This window comes from Sycon ciliatum, chromosome 4, assembly GCF_964019385.1.
Source record: "Sycon ciliatum chromosome 4, ocSycCili1.1, whole genome shotgun sequence".
Lineage (NCBI taxonomy): Eukaryota > Metazoa > Porifera > Calcarea > Leucosolenida > Sycettidae > Sycon > Sycon ciliatum.
The window spans coordinates 1697117-1718787 of NC_088646.1; the positions used below are offsets into that span (position 1 = coordinate 1697117).

The window sequence follows — 21671 nt, forward strand, 5'->3', positions numbered from 1 at the left end:
TTAGTCCCACAGACTTGTTAAGTCTAGCATTTCCTCTTTGGGCCACAGCAACCTAGCTAGCTAGTTCCGCAATGCAAATATGTTTCCCCATGGAAGCTTGAACGAGACTGAACTTGAAGACTCCACTGCAGCTGTATATAGTTGAATAATATGGTCACAGGTGGCAAAAGACACACCTGGAGAAATAGCGATAAAGTCATCCGTCAGCTTGTGCGGACAGGCATGTATTTACCGCTATTTCGCGAGGCGTGTCTTTACCACCATATTATCCAACGATAAAGTTTGAAAGCATGACTTTCACGCAGTCTTGTCCCTGCAGCAGAGGACCAATGACATCCAGCAAGTGTAAACATGACCCTGAGGGTAATGGGGATGCAACAACTTTTGTTTACTCACCACATATTCTTTTGCAAGCCATGGATACGCTTTGCAGCCTGTTAAAAACATGCACACATGCATTCCCGGGCAACAGTGTGCGCACACGCACACACACACACACATACACACACATACACACACATCCACACACATCCACACACATACACACACACACACACAACAGAAAGAACAGATACTGATAGTGTATACCAAATGCAACATGCCACTCAGAATGGCGTGTGTGGGGTGAATCAATTTCTCGGCCCACAATGTACGAGTAGCTCACCCTACCACACCCCAATCTTGCAGAATTCACTGCTTGCATAGCCATGCCGCATAGCACAATGTACTGCCATATGGGGGATTCCCCTGTAGTGCTGTACCTGGCTGTGTAGCATCTCACTTGTAGATAGCAGCCTGGTATGTGTAATGAACATTGCATGATCATTACCAAATTTGGTTTATTTGGTACATTTTGGCAATCATGAAGTTAGTTTAACCTGTACAAACGTTCAGTCAGCTAACTATACGAATGTACACACTACACAGTCATTGTAATTGTTTGGGCTTACATGTACATGCCCCTGGTTCTGCCTGTATACCATGGTATACTACATGCAGGCTGTAGTGTGCTGTAGTGCAGCCAGAGGGAGCTAGATGGAACTCGGAATGTGGGACGCCAAACTACCGGTACATGATGAGTAGGAGCGCGAGTTAATTCCACGTGAGAATGCTTGTATTGCTGGTATATCGGATCTGAGTGGATACCGTATTTTCTCTAATAAAAGCCCAGTCTCCAATAATGACCCGGGGTGAGGGCTGTTTGAAATACTAGGAGCACAGTCTCTAATAGTAGCGCGGGCCACAATTGGAGTATGCAACAAGTGTATTGACTGCATAATAAACAGGAGTACAGCATGCCCAGCACATACTTGTAAGGAGGTTTTCGGTCTACTGCTTCCTTCCTGGTACCCATGTTATTGTGAAACATCGGCTATGACAATATTCCTGAGTTTAGGGTTCAGAAAATCAGTATGGATATGGTCAGTTTATCTATATAAACTGGAGTTGGTTTGCTGGTGCAGGTGGAGCATTAAAAAAAATAAAAGCACAGTTTCTAATAGTAGCGCAGGTAGAGATGTCAGTCATGTCACTGAAATAATAAGAACTCGTATCAGAGAAAATACGGTATGCGTCAGTGTCATTGTACATTGGAATGTTACAAATAAGGTACATGACTGTATTGGTATTGTTAGCGACTTACGTAAGGTGATAGTGGTTGCACTTGGTCAGACATTCTCCGTGCGTTCAACGATTTGGCGAAAGCACACCTGCCTATCTGCCTTCCCGCTTCCCTCAACAAGAAACTCCTGGATGCCAACATGAAAAGAGCAGTCACTTCTACTTTGCAGACTTCAGTGAAATAATTATTCCTGAAGAAATCCTGCTCCTGTCAAAGCGTTGTTTGTTTGAACCAGGATCAGGACTGCTTGTGTGACATGTGCATCGCATGTAATGTGGTATGGCAGGAGTTCAGTCACGGCCAAGCTCTATGCAGTCATAATCTACCATGTATGATGTAGATCAGACTGTGGTCATATCACCACCGCACATGCGCTAGCGCTGGTCATGGATCCTATTTATTATGGTTGACCTGAGTACAATAATAGTAGTACCAAGAGTTTATGAACTCTTGCCCTATAAACAAGACTCGTCAAGAGTTTTGATACCAGGTCATGGTCCTTTGTACTCTTGTACCGGGTTGTACCACCATACATGTACCGGTACATACAGTCAGTACATACTAGTACATGACTACAAACAAGAGTAGATTTAACACTGTTCATCTACTCTTGCTACTACATGTATGTACAAATGACTTGACGCTTTGTAGGAGTTTCAGTAGGAGTTTCATTGATCATGAATGGAGGTACAATTACCGGTTGAAGATGTACAGCCTTCTACAGGTTCCTGCAAGATCTTAAGCTACTATCAAGAGTATGAGGGCAGTACCGCGGAATCCAGCCCGCGTTGCGATAGCGGCAAGAGCTGGATGAACAGCAGTACTAGCCAAGTATGAGTGACTGGAACGTGTTTCCCGTGTGCACCCAAGCCAAAGAGCATGCATGCACGCTCACACCATACAATCATGTATATAACTACTTAGTCGCTCTTTCTGTTGTCCTTGTATTTACGAAACACGCGCCAAGTTCGTGAGCCAATGAACACAGTGGATTCCGTTCCTGCCCGTCGTCAAGCGACGGCAAGCAGTGGAATCCGTCCCCGTCGTCAAGTGACGGCGGGCAGTGGAATCTGTTCCTGCCCGTCGTCACTTGACGACGGGGACACAAAGCGGTAAGTACTTCCTCTGTTTCCTTCCTGTGACCGTGGCACGGTGTGGCGTTGCCACCTATGGTTGTCACGTGCATGTGTGTGCATGTGCTCCTGAAAGGCACTATATGCCGCAACAGTGCAGTGTCTATTGCATGCACACGTCTACACACACGACTCTGGCCATGTGGACGTGGACACCAGAGCCGGTCGCGTATGTAATCATGCACAGTGCACAATTACGCTCAGTGAAATCCGACCCAAAGTGCAAAACTGGCGCCCTGTACAAGTTCTGATTACATCATTGTATTTGTGCATGTGTACGTCCAGCCGCATTTGTGCCACTTCCAGGGTGTCCAGGGCTGTGCAAATTGAGGGCGCCAAATGTGCACTCTGGATTGGATTTCACCGAGCGCAACTGTACAATGTCATTGCGCATGATATAGCGCTTGTAGGGATGCATCGGATATAGTGATAAGATCATGGAAAACAAAATGGTGTGCTACAGATTGTAGCCTTGATCCTAGTCATACCAAGAGTACATAAACGGTTTATGTACTCTTTGTCATACTCATAGCAAGAATACATGTGCTCGTACAAGTTGCAGTACACTTACTATTGATCTGAAGATATTCATACCATATTTTCCGGAGCATAAGCCGCGCTTTGCACACTCAAAAATTCACCCCAAAAAGGGGGTGCGGCCTATACTCCGATGATCAAATTAACGGGGATAAATAGAATACATGTAGATGTCTGTATTTCGTGGCAAACAAGGGGGGGGGGTGCGGCTTCTACTCTGGAAAATACGGTCCTCAAAAACAAGAGTACAATCATGTACATTCATGCATTCTTGCTTGTAGCAAGAGTACATGAAACCCAATGCTGGTGTATAGTTTCTCATCAGTTCTTCTGCATGAGTGTCTAGTCTTGGTTGTATGCAATGCGGCGTAACCAGGCTAACTATATTGTAAACTGCGATTTCACGTGCATATCGGCATCGACTATGATGGGAATTTCGCCGTGACTAGACGCTCGTGGATGCACATGTGTACAGTGCAGTTACCCTATAGAGGTTGTGTGAATGCATCATCAGATGAGATGCTTTGGCGAAGTCACGGCACAGCACTGCACTAGCAACTCACGATGCCATAAGTGATTCCGCAGACTCACGCTGTTTACTTAGCACCTGGACGCTGTTCCGCTGACTCCCCCCCCCCCCCCCCCCTCTTCCCCTTCCACCCCTGAAATCATTCGCATATCCTCGATAGGCACACGGTGGGATCCGTTCCAAAGTGAAAAGCTGGTGCCCTGGATCAGTTCCTATCACATCAATGTAGGTACAAGGACCGTGTTTTCTGGAGTATAAGCCGCACTTTAAACACTCGTAACTCACCTCAAAAAATGTCGGTGGGACTTCTACTACAATGGTCCATGAGATACATGGCAGATGATACATGGCAGATGTCTGTATTTCGTAACCAAAAATCTAGATGCGGTTTGTACTCCCGTGCGACTTACATGTGTAGCAAGAAGGACCCATGAGTGTGTGTGATCCCTGGTAGCCTAATAGGTAGGGCACTGTCCCGGAAAGACAGGGGTGCTGGGTTCGAATCCCGCTCGATGATCCTTCTTTTGCAACATTGGCGCCTGGCAATGGCTCGAACCCACGACCCATCGTACCCCCCGCGAGTAGGTACGGCGTGAGGACACAGCCTGTTGGGGCGGGGGAGCAGTGTAGCAAGAAGGACCCATGAGTGTGTGTGATCCCCGGTAGCCTAATCGTTAGGCCACTGTCCCGGAAAGACAGGGGTGCTGGGTTCGAATCTCGCTCGTGGATCCTTCTTTTGCAACACATGTATACTCCAGACAATGCGGTAACCACGGTAACCACAAAGGCAGAAGAGAATGGTGACAACCAGTTTAAAAAATATATAGTAACACTGAGCTTCATGCACATAGCAAGGCTAAGGCAATCTTCAGACCACTGATAATAGGTACTGAAGTACATGTCATAGATATACAGGTGTGCATCCAGCAGCATTCTTACCGTAGTGACGGACATAAAGGCACATGCGCTTATGAGTGAGTTTTTGCATTATTTGCTATATTTTGCGGGTTGGTTGTTTTGTGTCACACATAGGCGCATGCGCTTGAGTTGCTAGTGTACCGGTACCTTGTATAATTATGCACATAGTGCAATACCGCAATGCACATTGAACTATGCGAACATGGTGTTTTGGTGGTGTCCGTGTGTTGCGGGATGGACTGCATTTAGGTTCACTTATAAGCCCATGCGCTTAGTTGTGAGGGTGCGCTTATGCCCGGGTATAGGCACATGCGCTTAAATGCGCGTCACTACGGTACCATGTCAGTAGAGCACCAGATATGAACTTTGGGTCGGATCGCGGAGTTCATGAATTCACCTTACACAACTGCATACATTGCAAACCATCTGCCAGGCACAACATACTTTTGGGGGCTTTCCTTTCCTACCTCCTCAGTGAGACCCATGGGTAATCCTGACAAACTGCTCGCAGCTGGTGCATGTGTGAGGAGATCATTCTTGCAGAGGGAGCACAGCCCCTGGCCTGCCAGTCTACCAGATAATGGCTTATTTTCCTTGTACTGTCTTTCAGTTCTATGAGAGTATTTACTGCACACTAGGACAAGACATTGTAATATGTGGTGGGTGATCGTACATGTACGTCGTGTCATGACTAGTTTTAATGACAGTCGCTGGCCTCCAAAGTGACTAGCAAGCTGAAGGTCTACTACAGTCCATTTCAAAACTATAGACGCGTACCTAGGCAAAAACCGTTATGCCAGCGTCTATACCACATAAAATCTGTGATCACTTTGTGCATAATTTTTTCCAAATTGGGCGTCTGTTATCCAATCGTTTAGAAACTATATGAGAGTAATTGTGGAGCGGACCTGAGCAATATTCCGAAAACTATTCTCAAAAAGTTCCAGTCAAGTTTGAAATATTTCAAAAACACTGCGCGTCTATAGTTTTGAAATGGACTGTAGATGTTTCTCCATAACATGCACACACATCAGTAAAAACTACTAAAAGGGGTACGTACAGAATGTCACTGCGGGCGGAAGAAGGCAGCTGCGGGAGCTTGGTATCCACCGAAAGGGGAAGAGGGTGGATAATGCCACGAGTAAAAACTGACACCAGAGTCAGGAAAACTCCACCAACAGCACAAACCGTGTGCAAAAGTCACCTCCTCAGCAAATATGCTTGAACAGGACATAACAAGATTGTGACGGAAGACAGCAACAAGGAGCACGTGGACTGCTGCCGCGTCGAATCTTGAGGGGGAAAACCCCGAAGATCTATCACAGCTGCACATGCACAGACGTAGAAGCACAACACTGACCTGTACAACCCAAAATGCACGTGCCTTATCTCCATGGAACCACATGCTAGCTGTCAAAGGACGCTTGAAGTTGAAAGCTTGATCTGCACAAAACAAAGAAAAGGTAGCTGTATGGTAGTGGTACGACTACGAGCACAATCATACTACATAGCCTAGCCACGGATAAAGACCCCAGCATCCCCACCATCATGCTTTGCGCGTTGCTTTCACCTGTTAGTGTTGCCGCCTGTCACCTCGTGTTGCCTCGTACATGTCCCGCTCTTGATGTTCGCCTATCGGTAGTTGGGAACAATAGCCGCTGATACTACCACGCACCTGTTTGCCAGGGCTAACCTATGGTATTTGCTAGTTTTACAGCGCAGTCATCACCCACGGACCTGTGCCAGCCTCTCTCCGTCTCCGTTTCCGCCCAGTCTAGTCCTGGATTTAATTCTGCAAGAAACTATTGAATCGATTTCATTCATCATTACGCTGCCCAATTATCCATTCCGTCAGTGAAATTCATCGTTTATCAGTACAGTGATCGCTGAACTTTTGAATGCAACGCAACCACGTGGACTCGTAGCGACGTAAAAAAACCCCAGCTACAGCTGAGTGATTTTGGAGTGACTGCTGCTGCTAGGTACACTGATCTCCGGATGAATCAGTGTGCTATTGCTTAGCAGTACTGCTTCTGTACGACTGTGGAACTGTATTTGGTAGTAGTTTGAAGTAGTGATAGTGAGACCAGGCAGTATCAGCAGGCAGTGTACAGGTACTGTGCTAGCAGTCTAGCAGATCAAGGTGATTTCCTTAGTTCCGGCAAGCCCAGAAGCCGTTGGCGCATATGATCTAATGCCGCTACGCTGTTCTTCGCAGAATTGCATCCCTGCCCTCTTTAGTTCCTTCAAGGATGAGTGCAATATCAGCTATCATCCAGGAGACCGAAGACACTCTCCACAGAGCCAAGGTACATGCATACACTGTACGCTGGCGCATGTTGTATTCAACCTCATGAATAAAACAGTCCTGCATGAACCCGAAACAAGCCTATTTTTTGTTTTGGCCTAATACACTTTGGTCAGGCTGAAAGTGATTTATTGATAGTATAGCTGAGCTATATATAAACAGCCGGCACGTCCTGCTTATCATGTGTCTGTTCTTTCTGCACTCCCCATCGCTAGTCACTCCTCAAGCAACCTGACCAGTCACACTCCAGGAGCCATCATCGCACGGAAAGGAACGTGGCAAGTCGGAGACAGACACAAGGTAAGATGGTGGTACCTATTTAACGACAATGGCCTACACAGTTTCTTGTCTGATAATCGGATCACCATTTCTGGCATGATGCCCTAAGTATCACTGGTACATGTACTGAAGTAGGTATGCTGTTAAGGTAGGTAAAGTGCTCCAAAGAAATCTCACTTCCAGTGTATTCGTATAATTATGTATAGTGCTTCTTTTATACCATGCAGGAAAGCCCTCATACTTGAGCCACAGTGCCACTGACTCTGGGACTGTAACTGAATCCATAGTACACGGTGGCAGAACTTCACACGATGCTGATTATGCTCTGGAAAGAGATCAGTTGAGTGACGGCTATGGAACACAGCCCACTACCGGGATTGTCAGCAGCGATGACTCGTCACCCCAGTCTACATCACAGCATATCGACCTGAGCAGGCACTATGAGAACGGACTGCCGCATGTTGCGGTGCACCCGTCAGCCAACCTTGCACCCGGCATGCCACACACTATGGACGGTGGCGAGGTGGATGACCTCAGGCACAAGGTGCTCAAACTGGAGCATCTCGCAGAGCAGCAATCACTGGTAAGCCATGGTTGTAGGATTCCGACACTCTTTTGCAATGTGTGTCGTTGGCCGCCTCGGCTATTAGTATCAACAGGGATGAATTTATCCTGTATCGCATCGCAGTTTGCGATGCAAAATCGATCTACTGCTACTCAAAAGTCACCGTGACTCGCAGAAAACTGCGATACATACAGACTGTCCATGCCTAGCCTGTACTGCCAAGTAACATGTATACAGTGCAGTGTATGTGGTGCAGGCACTCTCAGTCTGCGTGCACATGTATGATTCAGTCGTTTTTTGCAAATGCGCTTTCAGGCATCATTCTCAAGAAGGACAATGTGGTAAACACCCAACCTTAAAAGAAAAATGCTAACCAAAATCAAAGGCTGCTACACAATTGTGATTTTGTATAGCAGAAACTGCTATGCAAAAATATGGCAATAAATTCATCCCTGGTATCAATATACATGTAGTACCCCGCACACAGCGAGGTAATAATTATATGCACCTGAAAGTGTCTGGGGTCAGTATTTTACTACTCATGTCATTCATGAATCATGATCATGTGACTGGAAAGGCTAGAGTGATAGCTTTGCCGTAGTATACTGATCGGGTACGGATTGTAGAACTCCTAGGTGCAGCAGTCACGTGTGCTGTGCACGTCAATGCTAAGCACAGAGTACGGTGACTTCATGCATTTTGACTATGACTGACTGACTGACTGACTGACCTGACTGTGTGTGTGCATATGCATATATGTGCTTACATCTCTGTATGTATGTTTTGTAATTATGTGTGTGTGTGTGTGTGTGTGTGTGTGTGTGTGTGTGTGTGTGTGTGTGTGTGTGTGTGTGTGTGTGTGTGTGTGTGTGTGTGCTGTGCTGTGTGTTGTCACGGTGTGCCGGTGTGCACTATGGTGTGTGTGTGTGAGTATGTATATGGATACGTATGTTTATGCATGCGTGTGTGTATGTACATGACTGCATGTTTGTGTGTACGTGTGTGGTATGTCGCTTACGTGTGTCCGCGTGTACACATCTTGCCACTAGGAGCTACAGCATTCCTACAAAGCAATGGCAGCCATGCAGGGACAGCTGACCACGCAGAGACAGAGCATAGCTGATTTGCAGAGTAAGTCGAGCTTGATGTACTGCGGAATAGTACCGGCGGTCGGTCGGGCGGCACAGAGTCATGTACCGGCGGTCGGTCGGGCGGCACAGAGTCATGTACCGGCGGTCGGGCGGCACAGAGTCATGTACCGGCGGTCGGGCGGCACAGAGTCATGTACCGGCGGTCGGGCGGCACAGAGTCATGATACGCGTACTTAGTATTTGCTTATCAATTTATGTGATGCTGCACGCATTCAACCTAAAACATGACCCATGACTGCACTGCTTGATTCCCTATGCGCTCACTTGTTGTGTGTGTTGTCCTCAGATGAGCTCCTGCCACTCCTATCAGGGGACCGTACGGCCGTGACAAGACCATCAGACTCTGTTTGGGTAGATGTAAGTTTTTTAAACATAAGTCGGTTTGACATTATAATTATCTTGTTCTGTTCAGGGGCATTTGTAGGGGGGGGGGGGGGGATTTGTGCAACAAGTAAGGACTTGGTATATTTATGTCTTCCTTCAGGCTACATTGTGCATACCCTGACTGATACTCTCTGAGTTGCGGCATACAGGTATGCCTGACAAGACTGTGAGTTACATACTGTAGTAAGATCAATCATGAAATGTAACAGTTCATGCTGCAGCGGATATGACATATCACGCCAACTTTTCACAACATATACTCTTTTTTTCAGCAGCAGGAGTCTTGATTCAAATCTGTCACTGCATCATGTGTTTGTGCCGTTTCTTGCCGCACTGTGCAGTTGCAGAAAAACATCAACCAGCTTCAGCAGGACGTCTTCACTCACATCGCAAGTAGGAGGCAGGATGAAGAGCAGAGAAAGCGACAGCTTGACAGCATTACGCAGCAGGTCCAGTGGACGTAAGGAACAAGCACTACACCTGTAATGGCCTTGCTGTGTACGTGATGTGATAAGGCGCACATGCGCGCCTGGGCTCGTGGCTGGTTTTGCATGCTTGCTGTGCTGGACTAGGTCCGAGAATGTGAGCTCTCTTTTCCTTGTTTTCCTGTTCCTTGATTATTACAAGAACTGTACGAACCTGAGTAATGCTGTGTGTGGGCCCTTAGGGCCAGACATAACAGGCCTTACGCCGGTACAGCTGGGAAATTTCAACTTATGACCTTTTAAAACATAGGTCACATGACTGTACCCTTGTCGCTGGAACTCGTGGGGCAGTGAATCACTGAGCTACAATGTAGGTAACAGACTAGACCAAGTATGATTTGTGTAGTTATACTTGTTGTTGCTTGTGTTTCTGCCGCGTGCCTCCCCGTCCTTGGCAATGTGTCGGACGAATGCCGGGGCAGGAAAGACACCGCACGCCATGATCACATGAAAGCAATGAAGGAAATCCAGGCACTTCAGCTGGTGCTAGGTGAGATGTTTACCATAGCAATGCGTACTGAAGCATGTTGATGTTGAAGATAGTAAGATAGTTCAAGATACATAAACAATATTACACTCCCTCGCCTCGGCTTCATTGAGCACGCTTTCTGGTCATCTGCCTCCGTGCAAAAGCTCGCTGTGTTTATCCCAGTTAGAGCACCCTGACTTTGATGCTTTAAAAGCCAAATTATATCTTTTCTGCTCACTAGACGTCCTTGCAATTGATTCGGCCAGTGACTCTGACCTCTGATTATGAGACCTAGCAACTATTAGGTCGAAACAGCTACTAGTAGCTGTCCGGAGATTGAGTGAACAAGTTTTTGTTCTGCAGATGAATGCTCTACTGCTGCTGTGACGTGCAGGAATTGCCAACCTCCATCGAACCTTTTCACCCAATTTGTGAGCATCTCTTCTCTTGCTCTATTCTGCAGACCGTCATGAAGCACAGCTCGGCACACAGTCGCAGGAAAGCAAGACGGCCACCTTACAAATGAACACCATGCAGCGAGTAAGTCACAGTCTTAATAAAAACAAACTATTTTCATGAGGTACGAGACAACAGTAGCTGTTTGCCAGACACTCGCTACACTCCAGGCCCGGGCTCAGTTCCAGTGGGCAGTTTCCAAGTCTGCTGGCTGTGCTCGAAACACATCAAGATTTGTTCAATCTAACCTCTCGAATGGCCAAGTAAACCCAAACTGTAAGTAAGCCACTGCATGTGTCTGTGTTTGCCATTGGCATTGCTGCTGTATAGGCAATACAGCATAGCGAACAGGCACTGCAGTCATCGCGTGCTGATCTTCTGGAGCAAATGACGACGATCAGGTCAGTGATCTCTAGCTAGCCGGTAGGGCCTACGGTATGGCATATACATGTAAAAATGTATACAGTTTTTAGTATGGTCAACCCCTGAACTGTTCGCAACTTCAGGCGAAGTAGATAGCGTCACGTCCAACATGGCTATGGAAACTCCAACATGCAATTGCTGACGAATGCCGATCAGGGCAAGCTTTCACGCACGCCAACACTTCATGCGATATGTACTTGAGTATGTAAACTTGAGCACAGCTAGACTGTGTGTAGGTCTACCAGCACAACGCATGCACAGATAGCATAGCATCATTTAGACATGAGGAGATTCTGTGCCCACCAGGACGGGCCTGTCCACGATTATAATACAGTACCGGACCATGGTGGAATAGCTGTATGTTGTACATGTACTGTGTCTTGGTTTTTCATCAAATTTGGTTCTCTGTTATCTGAATATCTAGTACTAGTAGTAAAGTTAATACCGGTAATTACAGCATGTGCCCATGTCCTTTCTTTCACAACTTTTCCTGTTCTAGGATCGGTCTCAACACCATATCCACCACGCTGGTCAACTCGGATAACTTGAGAAATGCTGCTGCTGCTGTGCCTCTCCAGTCACAAGCTAGTGCTCCGCGTGATACTACGCGCCACAGCTCCACGTCAACTAGATCAATTGACCACCAATCGCATGAAGCAAGAGCCGGGTCACGGCATGCACTGTCAGCTGGCAAACTCGCCCGACACAAACACGCCAAGAAACCGAAGCCACCGCCGGCTGGCTTTGGGCAGAGCAGTGGAGTCGGCGGAAGTGCCTTGACCACTGGCAAGCACACCACCTTACATGGTTCTATGCTGAGCGCTTCCTTGTCTCCAGACACTGTCAGTGAGAGTAGCTTGTCGACGTTTCCAACGCAGCGCCAAGCGGGAATGAGATCACGATCTGCGGCGGCCTATGCTCGCGATGCATCAGCCGGCCAGCCACCACTGGACAGTGAGTTTGAAGATCTGCGCCGCGAGGATGACGAACTACTGGCAGAACTGGATCGCTACTCCACTCCTGATCTGTCCCTCATGTCCAAGCTTGATCCATCCGACATCAGCGATACCACACTGCTTGAACACTAGATAATAGCACCGCTCTTGGCTGCAGATCAGCTTATAAGGTTGTAATTGAAACTTTGACCCATGACGTCAGGAGAGAAAGAATGGCCAAAATAATTGTATATGAGCGTCCTTACATAGCACACATTGTTCACCCTCTACTAGGTGTATGCCCTGGGTGGAAGACTGTCGAGGTTCAAGACATTAAAAACCACACATGTACCGGTACGACTTGTAATGAACACTGGTTAGAATTGCCAGACCAGGTTATGCAAACTGATCAGCCACAAGATAGTCAACTGCCCTGCTTGTCTTGACCAGCTGCTAAGTAACTGGCTGCCTTGATCAAGAAAGTTTATGTCGAGTACGTACTGAATAGGCGCTTTAGTCTTTGAAGCACATTTACTTCGAAGTACCACTGTGTACTTGTACAAGATATGATAATAGGATATTCAATGGCAATCAATGCCCTACTATCTCCCTGTGCACAAGGCGTGAGAGACTGTGGATACACAACACCAAGAGTACGAAAACTGGTTTATGTACTCTTGACAATGCTCACAGACATACTCTATGCATTAGGTTTTTTAGTGCTCCCACACTACACCAGGTCATGAAGCAGGGAGCCCTATACACACCGTATGCATGTGTAGGACTCCCTGGTCATGAAGCACAGGGCCGGGAGAGGTACTCGTATATTTACCGTACTCGCACGATTAGTGCCCCTGCCCTGCATGCACCTGGGGCACTATTCAAGAGTGAGTTCTATTTTTTCAACGCTGGTACGGTAGCGTCATCCAGCATAAAAATAAAGAAGGCAACAAAGAACAGTCAAAAGCTTACTACAAACAAGAGTTTCTTGCTGTAAAGTTTAAACTAGCCTGACTCGACAAAAACTGCCACCACTGCGATTTTGATCCTGAATCCACCAGTGCAATGGACAAGAAATCAAAAAGTCAAGAATATTAGCAAAACAACACCAAACTTGCACAAGCCCAAGGGGGGGGGCAACAATTATGCCAACTGCCCTTCACTGCAATCTACAAGGGTAGGGAACACCCACCCACCCACCGGTAAGCATGATATACGTCCATGCACAGACACCCACACCCGCAGTACTGGTGGATGATGCATGCAAAGCACTCACATACTAATCACAACCAAGGCTCAGAGCGAACTGCAAACCAATCCATTCTAAACACATCAGATATCTGTTATAAATCCCATAAATACTGTTCTAATGATCTGGAATTAGATGGGTAAATAATATCTGGGGAACTTGCATATAAGGCGGGGTACATGACTTCTCCGCGTCAGAACTATATAAGCATTTGCAATAGAGTCCGCTGTACTGTAACAATGACATCCGACTTGCTCCCACGCTCTAGGTGTTGTGAAATCTCCACACAATATTGTAATCATTAAAAAGAAGAGAGTAAATCTGTAGAACATAGGAGTTCACTGGTACATATTCGTATCTAGTACTTGGGTGGCAGGTGCTTGCCCTCATACACCTCGGAAGGTGTGCCGATTCCGAAAATCTGCACAAGTTAAACACACATGCACAATGCAAAAGGCCAAAGTTAGTGCTCTGAGAGAGAGAGAGAGAGAGAGAGAGAGAGAGAGAGAGAGTGTGTGTGTGTGTGTGTGTGAGAGACAGAGAGAGAGAGCGATAGAGATAGAGAGAGAGAGAGACAGACAGACAGATAGACAGAGAGAGACACACAGAGAGAGAGAGAGAGAATGGGCGAGAAGAAGCATTTACGCAACACGCCACCGTTTTGAAATGCATAAAAGAACAATGCTAGCTGCTGAACTCCAATAATTTCTGACAGCGCTCTCCACCATGCAGCCATAATCTTGGTGTTTCGGTGAATGCCGTTGGGACAGGTGGACAGGCCAGTCACATTCTTTGAAACTAGATTGATCCTGCACATACCGCACCTTTGCTGGCAAAGATGTGTAGCTATGCAGCAGACCAGTAGGGCTCTGAAATGAGATTAACTTGCCGCTGATCTAGCTGCTTCAAAATTACTTCAAAACCTAGCCATCGAGTTGCTACATGTATTTGTATTATATCCTTGAGGTCTCACAATAGGATGGTAAGAAAAGGTCCTCTCTTCCTTTATAGTTCATAGCAAGCACACATAACCCTCAAGAGTGTGCGACTCCACTATGGGTACTATCCCAACTGAATTTCACGTTGACGTCATTTAACTCCGACTCATTTTTTTATGATGCAATGTGCATTGTACGCATATTACCAGACGTATCTTGGACCCGTGGTGGACAAATCCTCAATAGATCATGTACAAACTAGTGCAAGGAACCACGAGTGATGCATTGACATGTTGTACACACGCTGTACACAACCCGTGTATGCGCATTGCGTCATAAACATGGAGTCCACCAGCTCACAAAAGTGTAGAGGACGGAAATGGGCCAGCAGCAATCTGGCACTTACGAATCCGTTGTCCTTCTTGTCGGCCCAGTTGTTGACCTCAGAGTACTTATCTGACCGCTTGCTGGGCCTCCATCTATTGGTTGGGGCCAGAGATACATACCAGAACATACATACACAAACACATATGCTGTTACATTGCTGACCCGGCGCAACATCCAGATTGGACAACTGCACAGATAGGAACTTAGGGGAAGACAAACTTCTCATCATTTCACACCTAGGGCCGAATAGCAGTGGGAGTCAATGCTGCTTGTTGTATGAGATGGTTCGTGTTTATGACAGGACTGCCGGAAGCAATTTTTTGTCAGTGCTGCCAACCTTCTGTACTTTTCCGTATTTGTACGGAAAATCTATCCTTCGCGCGCACTACGGAATTTGAGCAAAATGGTATGGAGATTTGAAGGGCTATGTATGCGGGGGCATGGCAAGCGTAAGCTGAGCGATGAATATCCCTGCGCCGACGCGAATGCATACCGTGCTTTGTCTACATGTAGCACAAAGCAATCATGTCGCGGCACAAGTCACACCTGCTTTGCGCTGGCAAATCCAACCATCAACAAGCATGCAGTGTCAAAAAAGTCAATGCAAGCAATGCACACGGTCAGCAGTACATTGGCAGTGCGCAAAAACAGTGCAAAATACGGAAAATCCAAAGTCGCAGTACGGAAAACAGACCCAGTTGGTTGGCAGCTATTCTTTGTGAATGTATATGATATGGGGGGGGGGGGGGGGAAGTTGGTGCGGTGTTAGCCTGACCAACCGGACCGGTTCCGGAGAGCCTGTACGACATCAGTTTAGCAACATATTGATACAATGCACTGTAGGAGAGTATGGACTACTATACTATGGAGTACAGCAATCCAACTTCCTCGACACCGAACCTCTCTGCATCCAGGCCAATGATGTGCAGCATCAACCAGTACACATGTCCATATAAAGCCGCACTCAGTTTGTTATGTTACAGTAGACTCGTACGCCCAAGAACGCGGTTTCAGAGGGCCAGCCTAGCAAAGTTCTGATTTTTCAGCGCCCCAGGCTACGTTCTTACGCGTCCAACATGACCCGTGACGCTCGTGTACAATGCACTTTGCGCTACATGTACAATGCACTTTGCGCTACATGCGCTACATGTACCGGTTGTACCCTTTACATGCACGGGTAGTATGTAGCGCTGCACTGGGTGATGTTTTCGCGAGGACCCGACAAGAGTTTGTGGTTGCGGACTTGTTTTTCGTGTACTCGGACAAGATCATGAAGGTGCATTCCGCTTGCAAAACAAACCGGCGCTCAAATATCACGTCTCTTTCTCTCTCTTCTTTTCAGAAGATTGCATTGTAGTTATTACAATACCAAAAAATGTCGCGTTCTTAAAAATCTTGGAGTTCGTTCTTAAAGAGGAAGTTGAGGCAAAAATTAAAATTTCACCAGTTGTAGTCTTCGGGGTGCTGAGTCGAACGGTCTTGGTCCGAGAAAGCTGAGACCCTCCCTTCCTACTTGAATCCCAATCGAACTCGCGCACTTCCACCGAAACTGGGTGACTGCGCCCTACTAGATGGGGATTTGTATGCAAAATGTCACTAAAAGCGCCATTTCGTTCTTATAAAAGCACGGATGACCGCGATTGGCCCATATGTTGTAGTCTTTTGGACGCTGAGTCGACTGGTTTTGGTCCGAAAAGGCTGCGATGCAGCGTTCCTCCTTTATTCCCAATCGAACATGGTTGAACAAGCGGTCACGTGCTCCTGGGTGCCCAAATCACCTGGTCACCACGCCAGCAGGCGACAACTTTCACACCAAGGTTTAACTCAAGTGACAGGATCTACTAGGACTGCACCCAAAAAAGGTCAAACAGGCTAGTAAGTTGTACTTAACAGGCTAGTAAGTTTTTAGCGAGCAGCGGAGTAATAATAAAAGCACTCCCTGGCAGAAACTCACTGCGCGTACGCCAGCATATAATCATGGCAGATTTTCGGATTGCGCGCACGCTATCCTTAGTTGTACATAGTACAAAACGTACCTGAAACACATGATGTGAGTTTTCGCCGTCGGAAACCCCATACGCAGAGTTTTACACTCTTGGGAGCTTATTTACTCTTGGTCGTACTAGTAGCACATCTGTTCACACGGTCACATGACGTGGCACTCGATCAGATTCGTTTGTCCCCTGCCTATATTATACACAATTGTATATGTGCCTCACAGACAATCCTAACCACAGTCTCTACTTTGCAACTCAAATGGGGGGGGGGGGGGGGATTGTCACAGTATAGATCATGACTAACCTGATAATTATTATCAGGATACTAGTAGTCAGCAAGACAAACTAAAGCACAGGTGCTGCCCAGCGACTGGTTTGTGTTTCATTTTTGACCAAGATGTTTTTTTTGTTCTCAGTGCAGTGGCTGAGTGAGTGACATGACATGATAAAATATTTTCCAACTCAGCAAGAAAAATACGTCTATCGTTCAAATGTGTGAGACCCATCCCTGCCATACCTGAATTCCGTTCCCTTGGTGCACATGTGGTACCCCAGAAGCGTTGCGAATGAAACGCAGAACATGGTGGCAATGGTCAGGGGGACAGCCTGGAGAGGAAAGTATCGATATTGGCATTCCAAACCACAGTCAGTCACGGACAACGCAGGGAAGCGAAGCTATCAACGAAGTCCGTACCGAGCCCAAATCCCCACGGCGTGCGACCATGAATAGGGGCCATCTCCCACTCATTTTCTTGTGGCCAAAGTCACCTCCTGATCCCATCTTGACAAGTAAGGAAGACAACGCTTCGGACAAAGATGCTACTCACAATGGCGTCTCGTCAAACTGTGACTGTGGCAGTGTGGGAGTGTTGTTCTGTGCAAGATCGAGCCGATTCGAGGAGGTCCGATATCTTGAGACCACAAAAAAACCGAGAGCAAGGCTCGTGAAATCCGGGCCGCTAGTGCTAGCGGGTGGGCTATAATTATCGAGTACATGTACGTGTGTGTATGCTCTACTACAAAAGTACATGTACTACACTCCACGGGTGTTTGCAGTGCATGAACTCTGGCCAGTCGTCCCCGTACGCAAAATGCGTACGCATTTGGATCTACCGTACATTTCCTTGTGTTTTGGGCGAATCTGAGCGGTACGATGCTGTCGAATTGGGCCTGAATTTGCCCTGAACCAGCCTCTATCGAAGTAAACTTAGGTGTTTTGAAGACCACACGGGAACACTGCGGCCATGTCTTCTTTCCTGCGTCGTTTGTTTGAAAATCGGAGTGTTTTTGAGCTCGTAGTTTCGTCTTCGTTGTGGAATGACCGTGCGTACATTCTCCTTGGAATTACCAAAGTCACAACCCCGTTTATTACATTACTAAGAGTTTTGCCGGCAGCCACGATAGTTTTTATCCCTGCTTCCATACATCCTTTCATTGAATAGCCAAACGAAACTTTGTGGCGCGCCTTAGTTTTTTGTGGCGCGGGGGTCTCAAGTTTGTCACTTCGAGTTGTACACAACAGCCACATCATCTCAAAGGACCAAAAACACCAAGTGAGCAAAGTATTTCAACGTTGCGATTTTGCCTGGCCTGCTGTGAAGATGGAGACTTCTACTCGGTAGCAGACACTCGTTTCAATAAGCTGGGAGGGAGAGCGTGGCGAGTAAAATGTTGGGATGAAAAGAGCCACATTCTCTCTCGGAAAAAGTCGTCGTTCCCACACACGTACACTTGCTCTATCCAGATCTGCAGAAGGCTAGATTTTGCATGCACGTGCGAGATTCGCATCCGCCGCGCACATAGCCAGAGTCGAAATTTTTGTACTCTCGGATTTGCCGCCATCTTGACGAGTGGCCGCTGCGAAACACCCGTGACTCGCCTCCTTTTTTCCTTTTTTTTGTTCTCTTTTCACGACGCTCAAGTCTGATCTGCCTTGTTATGACAAGGAACTAAGGCTGTGTTTACATGAGGCGTTTCAACCCGGGTTGAGTTCGACCCGGGTCAGATTTCAACCCGCCATGTGCACAAAGTGAATGGCGCGTTTACATGACGCATTGCGCTTGACCCGGGTTGAAATTTCGCCCCGGGTTGATTTCAACCCTCCCCCCAAGGGGAGGGTTGAAACCAACCCGGGTCAAGAAAATCGTACAAACGTACTTCTGTGCGTATCTCGCGCCAGGTTTGAACAGCACTGCAGATGCAAACGGTTTCACGTGACCATGCAAGACTGTAGAAGTGGACTTTTGGCGGCATATCAGTATTTGACCCGGGTCAACTGTCTTCATGTAAACGCTCACCTCTTTTGTCTATCGTACAGACTTTCAACCCGGGCTGAACTCGACCCGGGTTGAAATTTCTCATGTAAACACAGCCTAATACTTGAGTACATGACTCCCTACTACTAGTACTGGTGGACGTGACGTATGGAATCGAGCATGAGTACGAGGACGAAAGTGCGGAATCGGAGCCCGACGCGCGCTAGCGCGGAGGGCTCCGATTCTAGCACTAACTTGAGTCCGAGTACGAATGCTTTGATACCATTTCTGACATGCATTGCACCTAGGCGTGCTCCGATTGGAAAATCGGAGACCTGCAAGCGCTCACAGGTCTTCAGTGGCTGATTCAAAGCACGGCAAGTCGCGCTAGGATTCGCTGTTGCCATGTCGATTGTCATGTGACATGTCAGAACATGTCATTGGGGAAGCTCGAGAAGCTGTTCTGCGGAGGCTGCGAACGTAAAAGGTGTATTCTGACATGTCACATGACAATCGACATGGCAACAGCGAATCCTAGCGCGACTTGCCGTGCTTTGAATCAGCCACTGAAGACCTGTGAGCGCTTGCAGGTCTCCGATTTTCCAATCGGAGCACGCCCAGGCGTGCTCCGATTGAATCGGAGCACGCCTAGGCGTGCTCCGATTGGAATGCATGTCAGAAATGGTATCAAAGCATTCGTACTCGGACTCAAGTGCTAGAATCGGAGCCCTCCGCGCTAGCGCGCGTCGGGCTCCGATTCCGCACTTTCGTCCTCGTACTCATGCTCGATTCCATACTTCAAGGTGAAGTAAGTAAGTTTCAAAGTGAAGCCGTTTCAGATTGGACATTGCCTTGATAATTATTCATTCTCCAAGTCAAGCTGAAGCAACATGCTGTGCGATCTACACACACACACACACACACACACACACACACACACACACACACACACACACACACACACACACACACACACACACACACACACACACACACACACACACACACACACACACACACACACACACACACACACACACACACACACACACACACACACACACACACACACACACACACACACACACACACACACACACACACACACACACACACACACACACACACACACACACACACACACACACACACACACACACACACACACACACACACACACACACACACACACACACACACACACACACACACACACACACACACACACACACACACACACACACACACACACACACACACACACACACACACACACACACACACACACACACACACACACACACACACACACACACACACACACACACACACACACACACACACACACACACACACACACACACACACACACACACACACACACACACACACACACACACACACACACACACACACACACACACACACACACACACACACACACACACACACACACACACACACACACACACACACACACACACACACACACACACACACACACACACACACACACACACACACACACACACACACACACACACACACACACACACACACACACACACACACACACACACACACACACACACACACACACACACACACACACACACACACACACACACACACACACACACACACACACACACACACACACACACACACACACACACACACACACACACACACACACACACACACACACACACACACACACACACACACACACACACACACACACACACACACACACACACACACTTGTACTTGTACTTGTACTTGTTGCTCACTGCCAAAACTGGTCACGTGGGTCTCCCCGGGAGAGGGGAGAGAGACTCAAGAGGAATCTTGGAAAAATGACTCAATTGGCTATTGAACCGCCCAACGACCGACACCCCCTGAAATCCCCAAAACTCTGGGTGGACTTGAAGATGATCCCACTTATGGGCTCACCACACCTCAGCAAGTGGGTGAGGACAAGGTGCAGAAAAAGGATTGACGGCATCAGGGTATCCGTCCCGGGATCCAACTGCAGTTACCCCTGCCCCCAGTGAAGGTAATACTTGCAACTAGTGTGGGTGGCTAAATCAGAGTGGATCTGATATAAGCTTCACTAGCACCGTTGATTACACAAGAGTTAATCTAGCCAGAAGCAGTCCATGGTTAACAGGTATGTATACTTCAAACAGAAAGTATATGAACCCTGGAACCAACAAAGGTGGCAGGTACAACATTACACCTTCAAGTAGCCGAGCCCGTTGGCAACAGATCCAACACAATCAGGCATAAGTGTACCCACCAACCGAACTAGCTGGCACACACACACACACACACACACACACACACACACACACACACACACACACACACACACACACACACACACACACACACACACACACACACACACACACACACACACACACACACACACACACACACACACACACTAGCTACTCAGTCGAAATTCTACCGGACATTCTTCATTGGATTTGCAGCATAATAACTACTTCAAGAAGAAGTATTCCCTACTGACTGTAGTACCTCTTTGTTTTGTCTGTCACCAGTTAATCCCTTATATAGGATTAGACTTCAAGACGCATTTGCAGCCTCGAAAATGGTCGACGTGGAAGCAAGTTGTACAATGTA

The 21671-nt window shown here is 47.3% G+C and overlaps 3 protein-coding genes across 4 annotated transcripts in view; 1 reads left to right on the top strand and 2 right to left on the bottom strand.

The window, feature by feature from the left end:
* LOC135813833 (kynurenine--oxoglutarate transaminase 3-like) overlaps window positions 1-5957 on the bottom strand; it is a 25235-nt gene extending 19278 nt beyond the window's left edge. The window contains exons 1-3 of one of the 2 annotated variants that reach the window (XM_065326852.1): window positions 5799-5957; window positions 1643-1748; window positions 397-434 (exon numbers count right to left, since the gene is read on the bottom strand). In XM_065326852.1, the coding sequence (XP_065182924.1) occupies window positions 397-434; window positions 1643-1675 (71 nt within the window). In that variant the 5' untranslated portion in view covers window positions 1676-1748; window positions 5799-5957. Of the gene's footprint in view, window positions 1-396; window positions 435-1642; window positions 1841-5798 lie in introns of those variants that run through there. The other variant, XM_065326851.1, reaches the window with a different exon arrangement.
* A 343-nt stretch (window positions 5958-6300) lies between these two features.
* LOC135813834 (uncharacterized) lies at window positions 6301-12798 on the top strand. The gene is made up of 10 exons (XM_065326853.1): window positions 6301-7047; window positions 7262-7346; window positions 7553-7908; window positions 8940-9021; window positions 9328-9398; window positions 9767-9885; window positions 10333-10400; window positions 10843-10919; window positions 11166-11236; window positions 11758-12798. Exons 1-10 carry the CDS (start codon window positions 6991-6993, stop codon window positions 12344-12346), a joined length of 1575 nt encoding a protein of 524 aa, XP_065182925.1. The 5' UTR covers window positions 6301-6990; the 3' UTR covers window positions 12347-12798.
* A 691-nt stretch (window positions 12799-13489) lies between these two features.
* LOC135813587 (uncharacterized) lies at window positions 13490-17716 on the bottom strand. Its single transcript, XM_065326677.1, has 4 exons — window positions 17459-17716; window positions 17282-17370; window positions 14787-14859; window positions 13490-13863 (listed from the first exon to the last, which is right to left on the bottom strand). The coding sequence occupies exons 1-4, from the start codon at window positions 17543-17545 to the stop codon at window positions 13801-13803; spliced, it is 312 nt and encodes a 103-aa protein (XP_065182749.1). The 5' UTR covers window positions 17546-17716; the 3' UTR covers window positions 13490-13800.
* Between the last annotated feature and the right edge of the window lie 3955 nt (window positions 17717-21671).

Excerpts from the sequence above, each read along its gene's own strand:
- LOC135813834 (XM_065326853.1), top strand. The coding sequence starts at position 6,991 with ATGAGTGCAATATCAGCTATCATCCAGGAGACCGAAGACACTCTCCAC. Across the intron at positions 7,048-7,261 it reads ACACTCTCCACAGAGCCAAG|TCACTCCTCAAGCAACCTGA; the intron begins GTACATGCATAC and ends CCCCATCGCTAG. Across the intron at positions 7,909-8,939 it reads TCGCAGAGCAGCAATCACTG|GAGCTACAGCATTCCTACAA; the intron begins GTAAGCCATGGT and ends TCTTGCCACTAG.
- LOC135813587 (XM_065326677.1), bottom strand. The coding sequence starts at position 17,545 with ATGGGATCAGGAGGTGACTTTGGCCACAAGAAAATGAGTGGGAGATGG. Across the intron at positions 17,371-17,458 it reads GCCGTGGGGATTTGGGCTCG|GCTGTCCCCCTGACCATTGC; the intron begins GTACGGACTTCG and ends TTTCCTCTCCAG. Across the intron at positions 14,860-17,281 it reads ACCAAGGGAACGGAATTCAG|ATGGAGGCCCAGCAAGCGGT; the intron begins GTATGGCAGGGA and ends CCCAACCAATAG.